At 51.5% G+C, this 21,399-nt stretch overlaps 2 protein-coding genes across 6 annotated transcripts; one reads left to right on the top strand and one right to left on the bottom strand.

The window, feature by feature from the left end:
• Positions 1-777: 777 nt before the first annotated feature.
• Alg1 (ALG1 chitobiosyldiphosphodolichol beta-mannosyltransferase) lies at positions 778-11,351 on the top strand. 2 transcript variants are annotated; one of them, XM_005081758.4, is made up of 13 exons: positions 778-1,011; positions 2,531-2,608; positions 2,729-2,832; positions 3,314-3,462; positions 5,298-5,387; positions 5,690-5,800; positions 6,551-6,672; positions 6,783-6,821; positions 7,110-7,169; positions 7,974-8,084; positions 8,924-9,038; positions 10,012-10,087; positions 10,842-11,351. In XM_005081758.4, exons 1-13 carry the CDS (start codon positions 804-806, stop codon positions 10,971-10,973), a joined length of 1,395 nt encoding a protein of 464 aa, XP_005081815.1. In that variant the 5' UTR covers positions 778-803; the 3' UTR covers positions 10,974-11,351. The 2 variants fall into 2 exon arrangements, with proteins under 2 accessions (XP_005081815.1, XP_040604051.1); XM_040748117.1 differs by lacking the exons at positions 778-1,011; positions 2,531-2,608; positions 2,729-2,832; positions 3,314-3,462 and adding an exon at positions 3,871-3,895.
• On the bottom strand, positions 11,321-21,048 carry Eef2kmt (eukaryotic elongation factor 2 lysine methyltransferase). Of its 4 annotated transcripts, XM_021233784.2 has the most exons (9): positions 20,903-21,048; positions 17,824-17,886; positions 16,148-16,234; positions 15,794-15,874; positions 14,750-14,851; positions 14,313-14,446; positions 13,966-14,231; positions 12,875-13,021; positions 11,321-11,630 (listed from the first exon to the last, which is right to left on the bottom strand). In XM_021233784.2, exons 1-9 carry the CDS (start codon positions 20,996-20,998, stop codon positions 11,506-11,508), a joined length of 1,101 nt encoding a protein of 366 aa, XP_021089443.1. In that variant the 5' UTR covers positions 20,999-21,048; the 3' UTR covers positions 11,321-11,505. The 4 variants fall into 4 exon arrangements, with proteins under 4 accessions (XP_021089443.1, XP_005081754.1, XP_040604054.1 ...); XM_005081697.4 differs by lacking the exon at positions 16,148-16,234; XM_040748120.1 differs by lacking the exons at positions 15,794-15,874; positions 16,148-16,234.
• Between the last annotated feature and the right edge of the window lie 351 nt (positions 21,049-21,399).

The following is a 21,399-nucleotide window of genomic DNA, read 5'->3' as shown; positions in this document are numbered from 1 at the left end:
CTTTAACATAACTAGAATATTCATCCAAATTAATTTTATTTAGCGTGTGTACGCATGTGTGTGTGTGTGTGTGTGTGTGTTGGGGAGACGTGTGTCACAGTGTGAGTTGGAGGTCAGAGGACATTAGAGGGAGTTGGTTCTCTCCTTCCATTGTGTGGGTTCCTGAGCTTGAAATCTACCGTGACAACAAGGACCTTTTTAAAATCTCACTTGCTACATTTAAAGGTAGCTGTAGCGAGAGGAGGGTGGAAAGAGAGCTTTGGTCTGATCTTAGTTGGGACCTTTTTTGTTCACCGCTGGGGGTATTTTTGTTACCTACGTGTGCCGGTGGCCAAGATGCCCACAGAAGATGAAATATGGCCTTTTACAGGGATGGAAATCACTTCATAGTCTGCGAAGGAAGCTGGAAGTATAGTCTTTCAGCAGGAAACATCATCAGTATAGTTTGAAATTTATCTTAGAGTTCTGAAAAAGAAGTTCTTAGAGTCTAATAAAGGAACAGCTTTTTCATAGGGAAAAAACACAGTTCAGGGAACTTGACATGGCTATGACTTACCGATTCTTGGGCTGCTTAAGCAGTTAGTTACTGAAGGGCCTGGGATTCTCTTTAGGCTCCGCCCCCCTTTCAGGCCCCGCCCCCACCTTCCAGCCCCCCCCCCTTTCCTTTTCTTCCAGACACCGCCTTATCCAAGGCCCCGCCCCCTACCTTACAGAGGCGGTCTCATCGTCCCCCAGCAGGGCCTGGGTCTGCGGCTGCGCACTGCGAGGATTCTAGGTCACGTGCCCGGCGCCGGCCGGCCAAGATGGCGGCGACCTGTGTGGCGCTGCTGGCTTTGGTGCTGCTGCTGCCGGTGCTGCTGCTGGGCGCGTGGAAGCGAGGGTGGCAGGCGGGCTCAGCCTCTCACGTGGTCGTCGTGGTGCTGGGCGACGTGGGCCGAAGCCCCCGCATGCAGTACCACGCGCTGTCATTGGCTCAGAGCGGCTTCTCGGTGACGCTGCTGGGGTTCTACAGTGAGTGGCGGGGACCTGGGAGGGATGCTCAGCCTAGAGCCTTGGCTCGTTCTGTACTGAGACCGAGGCAGGAGTGGCTGTGCTCTTGTCCTGCCTGTTCTGGCCAGAACCGCTGCTTCCTACTGCCTGTGTCACCCGCCGGTTACCATACGTGAGCACTACGAAGAGATCGGTTCCAAGGTCCCACTTAATTCTAGGTAGTACAAAGACCGGGGCTGAGACCTCAGTACTGGCCACTATTTCCTCGTGCTGCCTTGTCAATGAGCTAAGAGGCCGTGTTTCTTTACGTCCCTCATCCAGCGCAGAGCCTTTCTATCTAGGGATGTTTTTCTTGTTCCCTAAGGTGCAGGCAGAAGTGTACACTTCCTCATTATGCCCCATGTTGATTTTGCAGGGGTTCAGTCTCACTAAGCAGCTGTCCTGGACCTTGCTATGTAGACCACAGTGCCCCTGAACTCACAGAAATCCACCTGCCTCTGCCTTTAGAGTGCTGGCATGAAAGATGTGCACTACCAAGCCCTGCAGGCTTTTTGACACAGCGATATGAAATCTACCAGCACACCAGGCACATTCATAGCCATCCTCCCACACATTCTGGGCATCTCAAGTTGGACACATCTGCGAATTTAGGGGGTGGCTCAGCTCCGTTTAAGGAAAGGTGGGAGTAGCTTTTATTGGTCCCTGTGGAATGCCATCACAGGCCTTGTTTGGAAGGGACTGACCCAGACTCTGACATCCAGGAGTCTACTCTACATCAATTTGAGTCCCAATTGCTAGCCAGCCATCAAGCTAAAGAACATGGATATGCAGGGCGTTGGTGGCGCACGCCTTTAATCCCAGCTTAGGAGGCAGAGGCAGGCGGATCTCTGTGAGTTCTAGACCAGCCTGGTCTACAAGAGCTAGTTCCAGGACAGCCTTCCAAGCCACAGAGAAACCTTGTCAAGAAAAACAAACAAACAACAACAACAAAACAAAGAACATGGATATGCTGAATGCCCTTTGAGGGCATTCCATCTTCTTCCTCCTTCCCCTCCCTCCTCTCTCCTCCCCCTCCCTCCCTCCTCTCCCCTCCCCCCTCTTCCTCCTTCTCCTTCTTCTCCTCCTTTTGATTTTTTTGAGACAGGGTTTCTCTGTGTAGCTATGGAGCCTGTCCTGGAACTTGCTGTGTAGACCAGGCTGGCCTTGGACTCACAGAGATCCACCTGCCTCTGCTTCCCAAGTACTGGGATTAAAGGTGTGAGCCACCAATGCCCAGCTTCGAAGATATTCTAGTAGAAGAACACAAAGTGGCTTCACTTTCCGTTCTGGCTACTGAGGACCAGAGAGGTATTGATAGGAACACTCCCCCCCCCCGCCTTATTTATTTGAGAGAGGGTCTTGCTTTGTAGCACATGCTGGCCTTGAATACCCTATCCTGCTTTGTCCTTTCAAATACTGGAATTACAGATGTGAAGGAACACATCCAGCTGTTTGTAACTACTTCTGATACCTTAAAGGGCACATTTATTTGCATTTGCAGACTCTAAACCTCGAGATGAGCTCTTGCAGAATGATAGCATTCAGATTGTGAAGTTGTCAGAGCTGCCGAGTCTGGGAGGTAGGTCTAGACAGCTCCAGGTTCCTGAATAGGGGTAGGTGGTTTGGAGGGGTGGTTGTGTACTGGGCAGATGAGGGGACTAGCAGACTTCCAAGAGCTCCGTTGTTTTCTGACTTGCAGCTGGACCCCGAGTTCTCCAGTATGGAGTCAAAGTTGTATTTCAGGCAGTGTACTTGCTATGGAAGTTGGTGTGCACAGAGCCTGCAGCCTACATCTTCCTCCAGGTGTGTTCCAGCTGCCGCCTCCTCCTGTGAGAACCGCCGTTAGCAGTTCACTTGCTGGCCTTTTAAACATGCACAAACTGGGTTGTGGGTGAGCTTCAGTGAGGTCTTGAATTTGAGTCCCAGGCAATACACAGAATGCACAGATTTTTAAGTATATTACATATGTGGGGTCTAGCATGAATGCAGGTCCTCATGCTTGTGTGGCAAATTCTTTACCTACTGAGCCATCTCCTTAACTCAGTTGCTGTTGATTGTTGATGATTTGGGGGTTTTCAGACTGGGAAGTTTTTTTTTAAAATAACTTCTTACTCTTTGTTTTTCTTTTTGATGGTGGAGAGGGTTTTCCCTCTGCCCACTGACTGGTGAGAACCTTATAGGTCATGGTCTCTTTGCTCTTTGCTGTGTGGAAACTCCTCTTCAGTCGGGCTACACAGGCCATGGTCTGCGCTTCCTCCACTGCCTCCAAGTCTCTCTTTCCTAGAACCCACCAGGCCTGCCTGCCATTGCTGTATGCTGGTTTGTGGGCTGCATTTGTGGGAGCAAACTGGTCATCGACTGGCACAACTATGGCTATTCCATCATGGCCCTGGTACACGGCCCCCGGCATCCCATTGTGCTGCTGGCCAAATGGTGAGAGGGTTGGGCGGTTCCCTGAGTCCTCATTGGAGTGGGGGGGGAGGAGAAGGGCCTGGGGGAGCGGGCTGGATCTGGAGCAGGGTCCTTGGTTCTCCTCTGACCCTGGCTGCCTGTCTCATTGTGTGCTTCCAGCTCTGGGAGTAGCTAGTTGTGCCTTTTCCCTTCCCCTCCCGGGACTGATGCTCATTGTTGACCAGCAGCCCGGGCAGTTGTCACACAGCACCAGCTTCATGCTGGGTGCCAGGCCAGGCCCTTGTGTCTCCCATCTGTCTCCATCACCCCTGGATATGGTGCACTGTATAAGTTAGGAGAGTGGGCTGAGAGTCATATTGTCTCTTCCCACCCAGGAAGTAAGTCAGGAATCAGTCTCAGGGAGTTCCATTCCAGAGCCTTCTCCATATGTGGAGGGAAGAAACGACTGCAGTAGGTACTATGGTGGCAGCTAATACTTTTTCTCATTTCGTTGCTCACTTTGGCTTTGAATTCGTGTTGGTCCTCTTCTCTCAGCTGCTTATCCTCTGGGATTATAGGCACACTCCACCACACCCAGTTTAGTAATCCTTTTTTCCCTCGATGAGACAGGGTTTCTCTGTGTAGCTCTGGCTGTCCTGGAACTCCCTTTGTAGACCAGGCTGGCCTCGAACTCAGAGATCTGCCTGCCTTTACCTCCTGAATGCTTAGGTTAAAGGCATGCGCCACCGCTGCCCAGCTGGTAATCCTACTTTCATGTATTTTTTTGTAATTTTTTTTCAGATTTATTTTAATTTTTAAAAACTAGTTTTATATGGGCATTTTCCTTAAATGCTTGTCATGTGTTTGGTACCTGTGGAGGCCAGAAGAGGGCATCAGATCTCCTGGTTGTGAGCTGCCATGTGGATGTAGGCAATTGAACCAGAGTCCCCTGGAAGAGCAGCCCGTGCTATCTGGCCCCTAAATTTGTTTTTTGAGTCTCATTTAATGTAGGCTGGCCTTCGTCTCTCTCTCAAGTGCTGGGATTACAGGTGTGCACTGCCACACTTTTATGATATGCCTGGGATGGAATCCAGGACTCTGATGCATTATGGGCAAGCAGTCTACCAACTGAGCTACATCCTTAGTCATGCATATGTATATGAAACAGTGACTGTCCCAGGCTGGCCTCAGAGTCCCTGTGTATCACAGGATGAACTTGAGCTTCTGATCCTCCTGCCTTTTCTCCTGAGTGTTTGGATAGGAGTGTACCACTGTGCCCTGGGTTTGCAGCACTCGAAGCAGAACCAGGGCCTTGAGCTTGCCAGGCAAGCACTGTCGGCTGAGCCACATTCCCAGCCCACAGCCTAGTAACCCCGACTTCCTCTTCCTCATGCTCTTGGGACAAAGTCTCAACTCCCTTCATACCACAGTGAGAGAGCTGCAGCCCTGCTAGTCCAGGGTGGCCGAGGCTTGGTTAAGTGGCCATTACTTGATTTCTCCTCTATTGCATGAGGCTGGATTTGTGGAGAGTGTTTCTTTTTAAAGTAACTGTGTGTAAGCTGAACAGTGTCAGGGAAGGAAGGTGTGAAAGAGTAACTGTACGGGAGTTAGAGTAACTGTACGGGAGTTAGAGTAACTGTACGGGAGTTAGAGTAACTGTACGGGAGTTAGAGTAACTGTACAGGGAGTTCATGGCACGTCCCGACAGGCTCATTCATGGCACGTCCCGACAGGCTCATTCATGGCATGTCCCGACAGGCTCAAGGGCCCTAGCTCAGCAGCCTTTTCACTACCCATGGGTATCAAGTCATTTGGAGGTTGGGGTGGCATCTAGGCTTATCCCACACTCCATGCTGATCCCCAAGACATCTCTGTAGGTACGAGAAGTTCTTCGGGCGCCTGTCCCACCTGAACCTGTGTGTGACCAGTGCCATGCGGGAGGACCTGGCGGAGAACTGGCATATCAGGTATGCAGGGCCTGGGAAGCGTACCAACCCATGTGCTTTTAGAGCTGATGCGCCTGCCCTGTTGTGCTGAAATACGCAGGCCCTGGGAGAGAGTTCCTGGTTTGAGAAGCTAAGGGAGGGGGCACTGTGCTGTCTTTCCCTCCCAGCCATGTGGCCTAGGACATTTTGGTCCTAAATATCTACACTATTCTAAGTAATCCTGAATTTTCTTGTCTCCGGGATTCCCCAAGCTCCCTTGCTTTTGGGGATCCTGCTGTGTCCTGTTGCTTAGATTTTTCTCTGCCAATCCCATCTCATGTCAGGGCTGTGACTGTCTACGACAAGCCAGCATCTTTCTTTAAGGAGACGCCCCTGGACTTGCAGCATGAGCTCTTCATGAAGCTGAGCCGCACGTACTCCTCTTTCCAGAGCTGGTATGTCTCCCTTACCTTTTCTGTCTTGGTCTCCTGTAGACCTGTGTATCCGTTATCCAGGGCAGAAAGCTAACGCTGTGGCCTGCCACCTATTGCTGTAGATAAGGTTTTATTGGAGCAGTCTACCCATTCACCTGTAATGTCGGTGGCTGCTGGATGTCTGGGGTGGTGGTGAATGTCTATTCCCAGCACTGTGGAGGCTGAAGCAGGAAGATTGTAAGTTTGAGGCCAGCCTGGGCTACGCAGCAAGCCCTTACCTTACCTTACCTTAAAAGCAGTGTTTCTCCCAAACTGCAGCAGTGGAACCAAGTTTCACAAGAGTCTATGGGCCACAAAACCTGAAGCATCTACTCTCCGGCCCTTTAAGAAACGGCCTCCTGAGCCCTATGTTACCTCATCCTGCTGCCAGTGGGTTCTTGTGGGACAGGGGGACCTCAGTGTCCTCTTGGTGTCACACTGGGGAGAGAAGGCACCTGTTACAGTTCTGCCCATGTCCTGTGTGTGCTCCTGGGAACCAGGCGTGGCTGCTGGGAGGCGGGGCAGGTCCTCCTCACTGGGATGCCGAGCAGGTAGAGTTGGGAGACTGTGCAGGTGCAACTGAGTGGTGGAGTAGGTGCTGTTCTGTAACCTCAGTGCCAGCAACCAGGATGTGAGGTAATGGGGTGCCAAATGGCTGGGGCTGGGGCCTGCCTGTGGCTCTACTCCTGTGCCACAGTGTCTAGTAGCTCATCCCTTTCCTCTGATTCTCAGCTCAGAGCCCCTGGACCCGGGCATGGAGAGGTCGGCCTTCACCGAGAGGGACTGTCAGAGCGGGATGGTGAGGAGTCTGCATGGGCGACCAGCACTGCTTGTGAGCAGCACTAGCTGGACAGGTCTGCTTCCCTCAGCACCTGGGGTGTGTGCCCAGCTTGTCTTTGGATGTATGAGTTGGGTGGGAAGTTTGGGAGGCAGTCTATGATCCCTCTCCCTTCTCTCTCTGTAGAGGACGAAGACTTCTCCATCCTGCTGGGAGCATTAGAAAGTAGGTGTGTGGCTGCATTAGCAGCTTGGAGCTTGTGAGGGGCTGCTGCTAGGCACTTACTTGGCTTTTTGTGGCAACCTGTCATGTGGTGTACCTCTGGTGTCATGGGTGGGCCAGCTTGAGACAGTAAGGGAAGGCATGGGAAGCTTATTGCCCTTACATGGTCACTGGGTGACTAGACCCTCATTCTGAATGTATCTTGAGACTAGCAGCCCCCTGGGGAGCAGCGTCCCCAATATACATACCATCTTATCCTCTCCTGGTTGGTGTCTTTTTTCTTTTTAACAGAGTTTGAACAACTAACACTCAGTGGAGACGGCCTTCCTTCCCTAGTCTGTGTGATAACAGGTACTGATGGGAATGCCATGTCATATTCTTTTAGAAGGGCAGAGGATGGCAGAGGCATATGACCTTTACAGAACACCTCTGTAGGGTACTGTCTCACTAGTCATCACCTCAGTCCTCCAGGGTAATTTCTCCCTTCCTCCCCAAGACCTTGCTCAAGCTAGGCAGGTGCTCCACCACCAAGCTACATCTCTAGCTTTTATCTATGTGTAGAGAGAGGGTCTTACAGGTTGTCCAGGTTGGCCTTGAACCCACTGTGTAGTCCAGGCAGGCCTTGATATGCTAACCTGCCTCAGCCTCCCAAGTAGCTGGGACAGGCCTGTGTCACCAGGTCCCTGGGAATATTGTTTCTCATTCACTTGATAAATAGGGAAGCTGAGGCTCAGAAAGGACTGGAGAATTCAGATTTCAATCTGGATGGTACTATTTGGACCACACTCTCCCCTTTCCAGTGCACTTCTAGTCTCTGTAGTTTAGAAGCAGTGTGTCTTCTGTCCAGTCAGAGGGTTAGGCAGCCACCTTCTCCTGCTCTCTCCCAGTCAGGTTCCTAGGGGACCCTGGCATGCTTAGGACAGTCCCTGTGTCACTCGGTGCAGGTGAAGATTCTGTGTCCATATGCTGGCACTCTAGTATTTATCTTAGACCCTTTTGCAACCTGTAGCCCTGTGCCAGCTGGCTGGGGTATACTTAGCGTTTTGGCCATGGAATGTCAGGGTCTGATGGGGGACTGGTGGTTGTGGTCATGGGAAAGGGTTGCCCAGCGCAGTGATGGAGAGTGACAATGTAAGTGACTTTTCTTCTCTGAAGGGAAGGGGCCTCTCAGGGAGCACTACCGCCAGCTCATCAGCCAGAAGCGCTTCCGGCATGTCCAGTTCTGCACCCCATGGCTGGAGGCCGAGGACTACCCGCTGCTTCTAGGTGAGAGGGCAGGCTTCAGGGGGACAGAGGACCATACTACACTATCCCACAGGGGCAGATGGGGCACATGTTTCCAACCTCTCTTTTTACCCTATAATCTTTGAGACAGGATCTTTGTAGCCTAGGGTAGCCCTGAGTTTGCAGCAGAGCCTCATGCCTTAGCCCTGAGCGCTGGGATTAAAAGTTTGTGTCACCACACCCAGCATGCTCCACATTTATCTTGAGTTTTTTAAAAATTATTTTGGCAAAATACATAAAACAAAAGCCGTCACTGTATCTAGTCATTCATTTATTTATTGTGGGGGTAGGGGTGGGTGGGTAGGATGACGACACACTTGTGCCATGGCAAGTATGTGGTGATCAGAGGACAATTTAGAGAAGTTGGCTCTCTTCTACTATGGCGTCCAGGGATGGAACTCAGTTTGTCAGACTTGGCAGCAAGCACCTTCACCTGCTAAGCCAAGCCAGCCGCCTCTAGTCATTTTTAAGTGGTCACTAGGTAGTGTTATCGACAAAGCTGAAAGAACCACAACCATAGCCAAAAATTCTGCTGATCACAGTGACTGCCTTGGAATTTTCTCTTTGAAACTGAATTATGGCTGAGTAGAAACAATAAATCAATACAAATAAAAACAAAAACAAATTTTAATCGTTAGGCAGTGTGAGACAGGTCCCAGTGGCCAATCATGTTTTTGTGTCTGGTCAGGCTGCCGGGCTCCTTGGCCAGCTATTTGTATTTGTGGACAGTCTCACAGGGACAGCTTCTGATTTCCACTCCTTGTCTAGTGGTTGGCACATAGACTGGGAAATGTATCCTCGTGTTTTGACTGTCTCTGCAGGGTCAGCGGACCTGGGAGTCTGTCTACACATGTCCTCCAGTGGTCTGGACTTGCCCATGAAGGTGGTGGACATGTTTGGGTGCTGCTTGCCTGTGTGTGCTGTGAACTTCAAGTGGTAGGAGCAGATACTGAGCCTTACCTGGGGCATATTCTATACCAACAGCTGGCGGCCCTGATGCCCTGTGGTTGGGCTGAGCCTTAGTGAAGGACAGTCAGTTTGGCGCATCCACACCATGCCAGTCACCCAGATGCAAAATGTCGTTAGGGTGTGGTAAATATTAGTATACGCCTGCAGCCTGGAGGCAGAGGCAAGAGTATCCCTGAGCTTAAAGCCAGCCTGTGCTACACAATGAGTGTATGTTGATTGGGTCTGTGTCAACATTAGCTTCATTATCCTGTTCCATTGCTGGGATGTTAGAAATCATCTAAAGAGGATGTGAAATATAGAGCAGGGTTCATGTGGGTCATATGCAAAGCAGTTTACATAAGGGACTTGAGCATCAGTGGCTATAAAAGGGCTCCAGGAATGAGTCCTACACATACAGGGACAGGGATGGCTGGAGTTTGTTCATGGTTAGCATTCTGTTCAGGCTGATGCTGTGAGAAGGGCATGGTAGCCAGAGCTGTCTGCAGTCAACTGGATTTATCTCTGTCCTGTGGCTCATCTTTTACAGTTGGATGGGAATCATGCACAGCAGGATGGGTGTGGACACGGAGGCTGGAGCTTGATAGCTGGGGACAAGCCTCTGGATGCAGAGTTCAGGATGTGAAACCCTTGTGTGAGCCAAGCTCAGGGTTTGTCAGGATCAAATCTATTAGTGACTCTGAAAAGCTGCCCTTAGTGTGTAGAGCTGGGACCCTAGGCTGGAGTGGAGAAAAAAAACCCATAGAAACCATCTTGGCACAGAAAGGTCACCTTCCCTTCTCTAAATCAGCCTGGTATTTTGACATGTGCTCTTGTAGGCTTTTCTGTCCAAATACTCCATCTTAGAACAGAGGCCACCCTGCCATTCTTGATGCTGGCTTCACTTGAGGGAGTAGTGGTGGCCCAGTTGTGTTCCCTTTCTTTTCCCTCGTTCTCTCTGCAGTCTGCATGAGCTTGTAAGACATGGAGAGAATGGCCTGGTCTTCAAGGACGCGGAGGAGCTGGCCGCACAGCTGCAGGTAGTGGGCCTTCTCCCTGCGGGGCTTGGTGGTTTGAAGCCTGGTGTTGGACCGGCTCCCTGAGGTCTGCCTCCCACACAAGGACAGCTGTGGTGGGACTCTGGGATGGAGGAAGCAGAGGCCTTCAAGATGGCCTCTCAGCCGGGGCTGCCGGTGGTCATTCACAGTGCTGAGGGCTAGAAGAGCCAGACACAGACATATACTCCTGCCTCCTGTGTGTAAAGATGGGATCTGTGCTGCCCTTTAGGGAGAGTGGGCCAAGAGAGCTGTAGAAGGTTATTTGTCCTTATAAAACTAATGTGCTCTCATTCTGACAAGGGACTTGTTCTGTACTGATGGAGGGAGGCTCTGTCCTTAAGTCCATGTGAGAATTCTGCAACTCCATCCTGGTGTGGATGGAAATGCAGCTGTGGCCATGTGCAGGTAGACTGCGTTCCAGTACAACCTTATTTACAAAGCCAGGTGGGCAGGATCTAGCCTGAAGGCTGCAGTTTGCTGGTCCCTGATAGATACCTAGAGCAGAGCTGTCATAGCCTCCATCTTAACTGAACCTGCAGTTGTGTTGGGGATGGGAGAGGGCGAGAGAAGAGGACAGCAGGTGGAGGCTGGCCATTCACCAGGGCAGGGCTGTGGGTAAATAGATTGCCCCTCAAGTATATAGTGAGGGAAGGGGCACTGCTGGACATGAGCAAGAATGATCTGGCATGGGCTAGAGTGGGCAGGGAGCTGAGTTCCCGTCTTCCTTTTCCTGTAGATGCTTTTCTCCAAGTTTCCTGACCCTGCTGGAAAGCTACACCAGTTTCGGAAGGAGCTCCGGGAGTCGGAGCAACTGCGGTGGGATGAGAGCTGGCAGCGGACTGTGCTCCCTCTAGTCACTCACAAATGACCTTCAGGCTGGAGGCGAGAGACCTATCCTTGGTGTGGAGCCCTTCCCAGACAGCACCTGCTCCACTTTGTCCCTGGTGGGCTTTTGAGTGCCACCTAGTGGTCAGAAGCCTAAGGACCGCAGTGGACGACATCTGGGAAATGAATGGTCTGGCAGCTGCTTCAGTGTCTCTGAGAGGCACTTCTCTTTGGTGACCCTGTTTTTTTTTTTTTTTTTTTTTTTGTCTCCTGACTTTCACATTCCTTGTGTTCTAATTCTGCTGGGCTGCCATGAGCTCTGGGACATCGTGTGCTCACTGGGCTTAGCTGAGCAAGCCCTGAGCTGCCTGGCAGGACAGTCATACTTGATAAATTCATGTTTTTATTAGTACAATGGAAATGCTTGCTCCGAGCCTGTGTCCATTCTCGACGAGCTGACAGGGCAGGCACCAGCACTCAAAGCCATGCTTACTGTACCTTTGTGGTTTGTAATTTAACAAGAGCCTTTTCAGCTTTCCTGTGGACTCTTCCCACCACAGTGATCTCGTTTCCAGTCACTTTCCAACACTGTGGCAACCGTTCAGCACCAGCTTCAGGATTACGATGGCTGAATACTCTTCATAAGGAAACAGCTTGCTGGCGTGAGGGGGCAGCTCTTCCCAGTAGATCCCTGCTCGGTCTAGACAAAGTACAGAGATCTCAGGAGGGCAGTGTTGGGAACAGAAAGCCAATCTGTTAGTGCATGGCTGTTGACACAGTTGTGTATTCGAGCTGATTTACTTGGCCACAGGTTCCCAGGCCCATGCAGATGCCCTAAAGGTCTGCATGTGTGGGCATGCTCAGTCTAAGGAGCATGCAGGGTGCTGCTCTGCCAGTTTCCACCTTATTCCCTCAAGCCCCAGCAACCCTGTTCCTACCCCAACCCAACAGCACTAGAGTTACAGTGCTGTGGCCACAACCTGACTTTTTTTTTTTTTTTTTGGGGTTTCAAGACAGGGTTTCTCTTTGTAGCCCTGGCTGTCCTGGAATTCACTACGTAGATCAGGCTGGCCTAAAACTCTCAGAGATCCACCTGCCTCTGCCTCCCAAGTGCTGGGATTAAAGGTGTGAGCCACTACCTCCTCTTGGCTCACAACCCAACTTTATACACGGGTGCTGAGGGTTCAAACTCAGGTCTTCATGTTTGTGCAGTGAGCACATCTGCCTGCTGATCTCTCTAGCCTGAAACAGGTGTGGCCCCTCCCACCACACCTACTGGGTCCCCTACTGCTCTGTACCTGTCTACTCTGTTGGCACAGGCAGAGGAGTGAAGATCCAACTGCAGCCGCCTGGTTTCATGGGGCTTGTAAGGACTGTGGGCCAATATGTCTCTTAACTACACTTTAAGTAAGGCTAGTAATTTAAATAATAGTAGCACAGGCATAAAAATATGGGAGGTCCTATAACCCTACCACCTGAGTACAGCAAACACAAGCTGGCACACTACAAATTCCTCCTAGCTCTAATTTTTCTGGAACCATTCCCCTGCTTGTTTGCCCTATGTGGAATGGGGGTAGTCTGTCAGTCTGTCCACAGATGCTGTGGTGGGTGAGTGTGGGCAGCTTTGACCTGAGTGCCTTAGTGAGATTCTCGGGATGATAGTACAGCCATCCCGAGTGCTGATAACTCAGTGAGTCAGACTGGAGGACAGACAAGGCTCATGGTACTGCCATTTGGGGGCTCTGCAGATGGGGCCCCTTATCCCTTTCCTAAAATCCCCCCTAGCTCCTAGCTGCAGAGTACTCAAATGTCTGCTCATTGCCTCAGCAGGTCAGGTGGGCCTCAGGCGATGGCTGCTGAGGAGCAAGGCTAGCAAGACTAGTGTCAGCCCAGCTTTTAAACCCTGCTGGGGACAAACTGGTGGCCCACAGGCCAGGAACTGACCCAGCTCTGTGATGAACAGCTTGCCGGTATCTTGGCTGCGGATGGTATAGGACACATAGACATCAGGAGCATTCTTCCTCTGGCAGTCGCTGAGCATCTTCAGAACCCTGACCAGTGACAGTGTCACTTCCCCACAGTATAGCACATCTACAAAACGGAAAGGCTGTTATTGAAAAGGCCTCCTATTAGGATCTGCACCCAGAGCGAGGGTGTAGTTCTGGGCTGACTTGCATGGGGAAAGGACCATGATGTTGAGTGGCGGTGTAAAGAATTGTGCTGTTCCACAGGCAGATGCCCTGGGTGAAAGGGAGTTTAAAAGCCTCTACAGTGGAAGCCACCCTTCTGGCAACATCGGTTCTGTGCCCCTTGCTCATTTGCTTGGTGAGCAGGTCCTAGCCTGGCTTTGGGCTTTTTGGGGGACTTAGTGTATCAGCTGCAGTGTGGGAGGTGCTGTTTCTGGTGACCTCTGCTATGCTAGGGGAGGAAGAATCTTTGGTAGTCCAGGCAAACATTGCTTTCTCTCAAAGATTCCATCAGGACAGGGATCTGGGACCCAGATGTACTGGTGGGTATAGCCAAGACCATATGGCATAGTGATGATAATAATGAATCCTTGTCATATCTGCATGGAGCCAGCATAGACAGTGTGGCAGGGCCACTCAGCTCCCGTTCCCTGAATTGGCCTCTGCCCATTGAAACATGACCTAGGATGGTGCTATCAACAGGTAGAGAACCAAGGCTGCACGGTCAGTCCGCCCTACCTGACGATGCACAGCGGCTGTTTATCACCAGCAATGGAAGGCACAGTCTTGGTGTGATGGGCAGGACCGCTCTTGTGTTTATTATAGGATCAGGGAGGGGACGAGGTAGTCTAGGCTAGTGTGCTGCCCTGGAACCTGCCCTGCTCATCCTAAGTCTTCTTGGGACAGCTGTTCATGCCACAGCAATGAGGGCGTCTGTCTCCACAGAGGGATCTGGGGCTCTGGAGTGTGTGCTGTGTGTGTCTAGGGTGTCTAGGGTGTCTCTCTGGGGCCCTGCTTATCCCTGCCTGCAGCACCCATTGCTTCTTTCTGCTGTTGTCTGGGCATTACCTGCTGCAATGACAACGTCTGCCTGGAAAGCAGAGAGCTGAGAAGCTGTCACCTCATCCCAGTCCAGCTCGGCCACTGTCACCTTTGGGCTGCTTGGGTCAGTGGGAGTGTGCAGCTCTAAAGGGAAGCCATTGAGGAGCACGTTTCCACGGAGCTGCTCAAGCACTTGATCGTGACAGTCACTGAAGATGAATGCTCTAGGGTAGCACGCCTTGCAAATGGCCAGACCTGTGAGGCCAGCTCCACTGCCTAGCTCCAGGACAGTCCTGAGTGGGAGACAGGGACCTTTGTTCACAACTTCACCAGTGCAATCTGCCCTCGTACCCTGCCCTGTACCTCTAGGTCACCTGTCAGTGAAGGTTGCTGGGTTCTCGATGGCCCACTCTGCTAGGTAGAGTGCAGCATCCCATGTAACCAAGCCTGTGGTGCCATGGGACACGATGGCTGTGCTCTCAGAGAGTGTGACTGAGTCTCCTGAAGGCTGCAGAGACAGGAAGGAGGGTGAACAAGGCTATCAGTATTACTGGAAGGTCCTAAACCACGGCAACTGAATGGCTGAGCAGAATATTTGTACACTGGAATGTACTCAATAAAAAGGAACAAACTTACTACATTCAGAAATATGGGTGATCTCGAGGGTACTGTGTTAAGTGAAAGGAGCCAATCTAAGTCCTATGCTATGTGATCCCCTTCATCTAATACTTTTCAAATGACCCAATCACAGACAAGCGTGTGTGTGGTGGGGTAGGGGTAGGCACAACACAATAACATGCATGTCTCATACCAGTAAGTAGCTCCGGTGGCACTGGGTGGACTCTTTGGCCATCAGAACCTCTGCCAATGCCTCGTACAGTGCATCCAAAGGCTCGGTGGGCACAGCCTCATGCTGGGAACAGAGAGTGAGCTTCAACAGAGGGCTCACTAACCCCTGGAAATAACCATTCCATCACTTGCTTCTGTCTGCTCTGTGAACAGGACTAGGTGGCGTTCACAGCATTCGTGGTGCTGGGGATGGAACCCAGGACCTTGTGTATGCTGGGCTGGTATTCTGCTGAGCTATGCTGCAGCCTGCTTTTTTTGTTTTTGTTTTTTAACCAGATTTAGAAATGAACAACTTAGAATTAAAATCAACAGAATTAAAAGTGTGCTGGTGGGGTGCCTCAAGGAGAGGTGAGGAGAGGGTTAGAGCAGGTAAGGCCTAGGTCAGGAGGCAGAGTCCAGGAGAAAGCCACATTGCCTAGGAGAGGTGCTACTGTCCTTAGATGACGTGTTCAAGTGAGCCCAGATTCCCAGTGCAGCTTCCAGGCTGCCTTTCGGTGGCTTTGAGGTGCGGCTTCACCTGTCCTCACAGCCCTGTTTCTCCTGGTGCTGCCTACAGAGGCACCGAGGTACGGGGGCTCTGGGGTCCAGGGTGGTGCAGAAGATCACACCTGGGCTGAGCCGAGTGAGCAGCTGCTGTTGTTAGGGGCTGAGTGAGGCTAGCCTGCTGCTGCTGTCTCTGGCTGGTTGGCTAGAGTGGCAAGGAGAAGACACTGTAAACTTCAGCAGGGGTGGGTGGGCCAGCCAGGAAATGGCTGGTAGTGTGGAAGCAGGTGGCATCCTTTATTCAGTGGCAGGGGTGTCTGGCAGGAAGGAGAACCTGAGTCTAGGAAATGAAGCTGCTGCGGAGAGCCCTGGTCTCTCTCCTACCCTGCCCCACCCTGCCCTCCCGTCATATTCCACAGAGCAAGCCAAGGCAGGGAGCTGGGGCTGCTAGAACCTGGCAGAGCTCTGGACCCCTGTGCTCCCCTATGTGGCCCGGCCCCGGCAGCTGCAGCCCATCATTGACCTTTTTGATGAGCTTTGAGAGAAAGCAGCGGGCATACTTCACAGATGGCAGGTGCTGTACACACACAGGGTGCTTCACCGTCTAGACAACAGAACACAAGAAGTTGATTGCTACAGAGACATGCCTTTAGTGTCCTAGAAGCTTCACACGATTGGAGGGAGCCTGATGTTCCAGCAAAGATGTGCAGGGACAATGGGGGTGTGTGTCCTGGGTACCCTGCAAGACGGAGTCTTTTCTTGAGATGGTCTTGCTATATAGCACAGACTGGCCTCACATTTGCAGTCCTCCCGCCTTAGGGTTAGCGCATGTGCTCCCACTCCCAATTTAAGGTTGAGTTTTAAGATCTTTCCTTACCGCATTTCCATGTAATGGCACAGCTCTGTGCAGGAACCTGAGCTCACAGGCCCTTTCCTGTCCATCCAGGCTGGCAGGAATATTAGTCTATTGTGAGGACAAAAGTGGGGTATCTGGCTTCATGGAGGAGGTAGGAGTCCAGTGACAGGAACCAGACCCACCAGATGCCTGTCCTCCTGGCTATGAGGCCTAGGTGGTGGTGGGGGGTTGGAGATGGGGGCTTAGTGGGCAAATATGGAAGAGCAAAGGCTCCGTTTAGATGAACTAATGACTCAGTGGAAGCCTCCAGGAGTCAGAAGCAGGGTCTCCAGGCAGAGAGAGCAGTGTGGGGTAGCTTTCTGGTGGCTCTGGCCTGGAAGTTTTGAAAGGAGACCACAGGACCAGCAGGAAGCAGATGGGAATGGGCCTAAGGGAAGGTGTAGCTTGCTACCTTGGGAGGACCACAGGATCCCCTTAAGTCCTCCAGAGCTTCCTACTGAGGGTTTATCGATGGGTAACCCCATAGGGTAACCCCATAGGATCTTGAAGCAGTAAGCTCTAATTTTTGTTGGGTTACCCATGGAAGGATATAATAGAGTCTGGCTGCTTCCTCCTTCTTTTCCTCCTTTATCTCCTTTCTGATAACAGGATCTCCCCGTATAGTTCAGGCTGACTTTGAATTCCTGGTCTATGCTCCTAGGGTGAGCTTAGTAGCTGGGGGCAAATGTCTGTGTTTTCCTTGAATCTGTGTGCAAACATGCTCCTCTGGTAATTTCCTTTGGGGGAGGAAGAACTGTAGTCTTCCTAAGGTCAGGACCTTAAGAAGGTCAAGGCCCAAGACACGGTGGTGTGATCTGTCCTTGACTCAGGAGGCCTCTACCCACAGGCACATGCACTGCTGGGACCAAACCTCTGCCTCTGATACTGAGCCAGCAAGATGAGCTTTCTTTTTTTTTGGTTTTTCGAGACAGGGTTTCTCTGTGGCTTTGGAGGCTGTCCTGGAACTTGCTTGGTAGTCCAGGCTGGTCTCGAACTCACAGAGATCCGCCTGCCTCTGCCTCCCGAGTGCTGGGATTAAAGGCGTGCGCCACCAACGCCCGGCTTAAGATGAGCTTTCTTATTTTTGCCTTAAATTCGAAGAACATTTAAAAGCAGCTAATAAGTGCTGGAAGCAGTAACCGGTCACCTGGTGTCCCTGTGGATCAAGACTTCCCAAGGTAGGTGGGCTGGAGAGACGGCTCAGTGGTTGAGAGCACTGGATGCTCACTCTTCCAAGGGACCCAGGTTTGATTCCCAGTACCCACATGGTGGATCACAACTGTCTTTAACTCCAGTCCCTTTTCTGGCCCCCAAGAACACTATGCATATATTTCACAGATATACATGTAGGCAAACACCCACACACATACTAAAAAAGAAAAACTCGAAAGTTAAAACCATCTTTAAAAAAAATGGCATAGTAGTACTTCATAAAGACCGGCTTAAAAAATAAAAAAGACATCCCCCAGCTTCCCTTACTTTGTACAGTAATCTATTTGAATATCTTCATTCACTAAAACCAAGCAGCCAGAGCTGTGTGAGGGGATGACACCCATGCGCATGCCAACACAAGTGCTGTATCTTTGTTCTTTGGACACTGTTTGAAGAGGGTACCAGTGAGCCTTGGCTCTGCTGTCTGGGGATGCTGGGGCTCTTACCTTCTGCAGAATAGCCAGCAGTAGCTCAGAACCCGAGGGCTCCCTTAATTTCTCTTCTAGGCTCTGTTCCAAGGAGAGAGAAAGGGATAATCCTAAGGGGCATTTTCTCAGAATATTATACTGCTGTGGAATATTCTGGTAAAAGAGCACTAGTAACCTCTACCCAGGGACTTGGAACCAACCTGAAGCGGAAGCCACCAGAGGTGAACTCAGTCTGATGCCATGGGCCATGTGTGCTGAGTATGAGAAGACTAACTCCCAATTCACATCACTGTGGCTGTGCTGAAGTTACCCGGGTCACAGCAACTTTGAGGCTGAGCTGGTAAGCTAAGAATCAGTTACAGCGTAAAGGCCTGCAACCTGCCACTCAAGCTACAATGGGAACTCAGATGTGTGGTGCCAAGCCTGGCCATGCCATCTTTCTTACAGGGACTCCAGCTCCAATCAGGGCAATTATGTGACACACAGCAAGCCACCCAGAGTATTTTACTATGTCCTAACAGGTCCTTTAAAACCTGCCTTGATCCACCTCATCTACACTCGGTCTCATCCCTGCTCTCTATAGCAATACCAGCTCCTTTACTGTTCTTAATCACAGCGGCCATATTCCTATCGTAAGACCTTTGCTTCCTGTTTTCCAAGGCCATCCTATGGCTGACTGCTTCAAGGCTCGGGTAGCAGTTCAAATGTCACCTCTTTTGGGAGGCCTTTGATGACTCTACTGTCTGCCATTTCCTTGCTTTTTCTTTTGAGATAGGGTCTCACTCTGTAGCTGGGGCTAGCCTCTGACTCACAGAGCTCCTCCTGCTTTAGCATCCCGAGCTGTGATTGGCTTCCACACGTGTTTTTGCCTGGTGTTTTCTGGTTACTTATTGTCTCTTGTCTGAGCGGACCTGGTCTCTAAAGTGCTCTGCTCTGCCCTGGTGTTTAGCTCAGGGACAGCAGTAAGTAAACATCTAGTGACCCAGTAACTGCTAGGCAACACTGGGTGCACTTCCACAGCCAGGTGCGAGTTGGGGTTTGTATTTAAGTACTCCCACAAAGTGAGATGCAGGAGGGGCTGCCTATCTTGGAGCAAACATTGCTAAGGCTGTTAAATCCACAATTAGTGTTCATGATAAAGCCTTTAGGTCCTTGGTGTAAGCACACTTGTGTTCATTTTCCTATAAATAAGCAAAGGCTTGGGAGATGGAGGCAATGTGACTCCCTAATTTGGAGCTGTTGAACTCTCCCTTCCTGCCCTGGCTGCCTTAAGCAAAAGGACTATCAGTCAGACAACTAGCAGGACTTCCCTCATATCAGCCTTGGCTGTCTGAACACTCCATAAACACCTTTAGACACCATAGCTGATTCTCATGGCTCCTGAAGATGCAGCCTCATCCAGGGCTGTTTGAAACACTGCACCAGACCTTTTGCTGTCATAATCCTGGGTCCACACTCTATTACACTGCACCCATTTTGGTGTGCAGACGGGGAGCATGTCCCCTGGTGGCTGGGATGGTACCAAGAGGCCAGGCTGTGACTGGTTCAGATACCTACATAAAATTGCTGCCGTGGCTCAAGGAGGGAGTGGTCTCCTGCCTATTTCAGTAGTGCAGGCTGAGGTGGCCACAAGGAGAAAGCAGACGCAGAGACAGCAGAGCAGCAGTGGCTGTAGCGACCCAACGGTGGCTGGCAGAATGGTAAAAGCTGCCTGGCTGCTGGACATGGTCAAGAGCTAAGGAATTTTCACTTCCAAGGCCTGCACAAGACCTGTCTGGATGTTTGTAAGGGCTGCTGCCAAGGGTTGAAGAACTTCAATACCTAGGTCTGCCAGAAAGTTGACAGCCAAAATACCCCAAGAACTCCTCAAGACCACAAGGACCAAGGAGGTCCCCATATGCAAGAAACCTGCAATTGCTGCTCTTGCCTGCCTACAGTTGGCACAGGAAAACAAAGTCACCAGAGATCAGCGTGCCCTGAGCCTCTTGTCTACCTATAGTTTCTGGCTGGGCAAAGGAAAAGAAGCTCAGATGTTTGGTAGCAAGAGACATTGTATCTCCACTGTGCTATTTAGAAATGATGACACAGCCTAATCCCAGCACTTGGGAGGCAGAGGCAGGCGGATCTCTGTGAGTTCAAGACCAGCCTGGTCTACAGAGTGAATTTCAGGACAGGCTCGAAAGCCACAGACAAACCCTGTCTTGAAAAGCAAGCAAGAAAGGGAGGAAGGAAAGATGGCAGAGATGTAGCCACTTACATACGGTCCCACAGCATATAATTTCCACAGCACATAGGAGTTTGAGCTAGGATTCTTCTTTTTGTAGACCAGGCTGGCCTTGAACTCTTTGAGATCTGCCTCAGCCTGCCTCTCCCGGCAGAATGCTGGGATTACAGGCCTAGGCCACCTCCCGGCTTTGAGTTAGGACTCCAAGCAGGAAGCTGGTCTCCCTGGTCAGAATTCTGGCCCTGATCCTTTCCTTCTTAAACCGAGTGACAAGAGCCGGAGCAAGTACTTAGCTAGGCACATGAACTATACTTGCCATTGAATGGGGACCCATAAACTACAGAGTTCCATTCTGTGTTAAGACTAGATTATGCTTTATGTCGATGAAATAACACAACTATCTAAACCACCCAAAGAAACTGGGCAGACTTTGGAGGAATACAAATTTACAGTGACTCATGCCGGTGAGCTCCTTGCACACGAGTTACCAGCGAGGCACGATCCAAAGGAATCTCCTGCCCGAGCTGCATGTCCCCAGACCACCGGGAGGTTCCTTCCCCTCTGAACTGCCCCCCCCCCCGCCCAGAAATGGTTCTGCCTGCAGCCTGCCCTTCGGATGGGGACCTGACCTCCCCTGCAAAAGAGCGCGGCTCGTGCCGTCTGAAGATGTTTAGTTTTCAAAGCTTCTGCAGTCGCTAAGATGACCGATCACCGGCTTTAAAAGTCGCTAAAATAATCCAGCCTCCAAGTTCTGCCAGAGAAGGGCCCAGCATGCCTCCCCTGGTCCGGAAGTGAGCAAAGGCATCCCGAGACGCCCGGCCCAGCAGCTCCCGGTGCTCGACCCCCGACACGCGCCGCGAGCCCACCGCCCACCTGCCAGGGAAAGGTGGGAAGCGCACGAGCCGCCAGGAAGCGGCGCTCGAAACTCTGCAGCAGAGACGTGGGCCCCTCGTGGTTCTCAGGCGCCATCGCGGGGCGGGGCCAGCGTTGCCTGGAAACCAGCGGAAGCGAGACCTGAGTCTGAGGAGGCGGAGCAAAGAGGCGGCAAGATGTGGGCGGGGCTAGTCAAGCTCCGGCCCAGGAGGTGGGGCAAGGTGAGAACGGTGGGGCAGGAGCAGAGGCGGGGTGTAATCTTCGGGGTCCGTGCTCTGCTGCGCCTTGGGAGGTGGGGCCTAGCTAGGGAGAGGCTAACGCCGGCGGCCCGGACGCCTTCTAAACAAGTTCGTGGAACTGGAGCTGGCAATCTGAAGGCGGGGTCTACACTGGCCTGAGCGGGGGTGGGGAGGGGGGGGATGGAGGGGTGTTTCGGAAGGCGGCCCTTGACCAAGACTGGGGGTGGAGTCTAGAGGTTGGAAGGCGGCCCGAGGTGG

Source organism: Mesocricetus auratus, unplaced genomic scaffold (genome assembly GCF_017639785.1).
Source record: "Mesocricetus auratus isolate SY011 unplaced genomic scaffold, BCM_Maur_2.0 Super-Scaffold_100007, whole genome shotgun sequence".
NCBI classification, from domain to species: Eukaryota; Metazoa; Chordata; class Mammalia; order Rodentia; family Cricetidae; genus Mesocricetus; species Mesocricetus auratus.
This window is presented reverse-complemented; position numbering and strand designations above follow the sequence as displayed.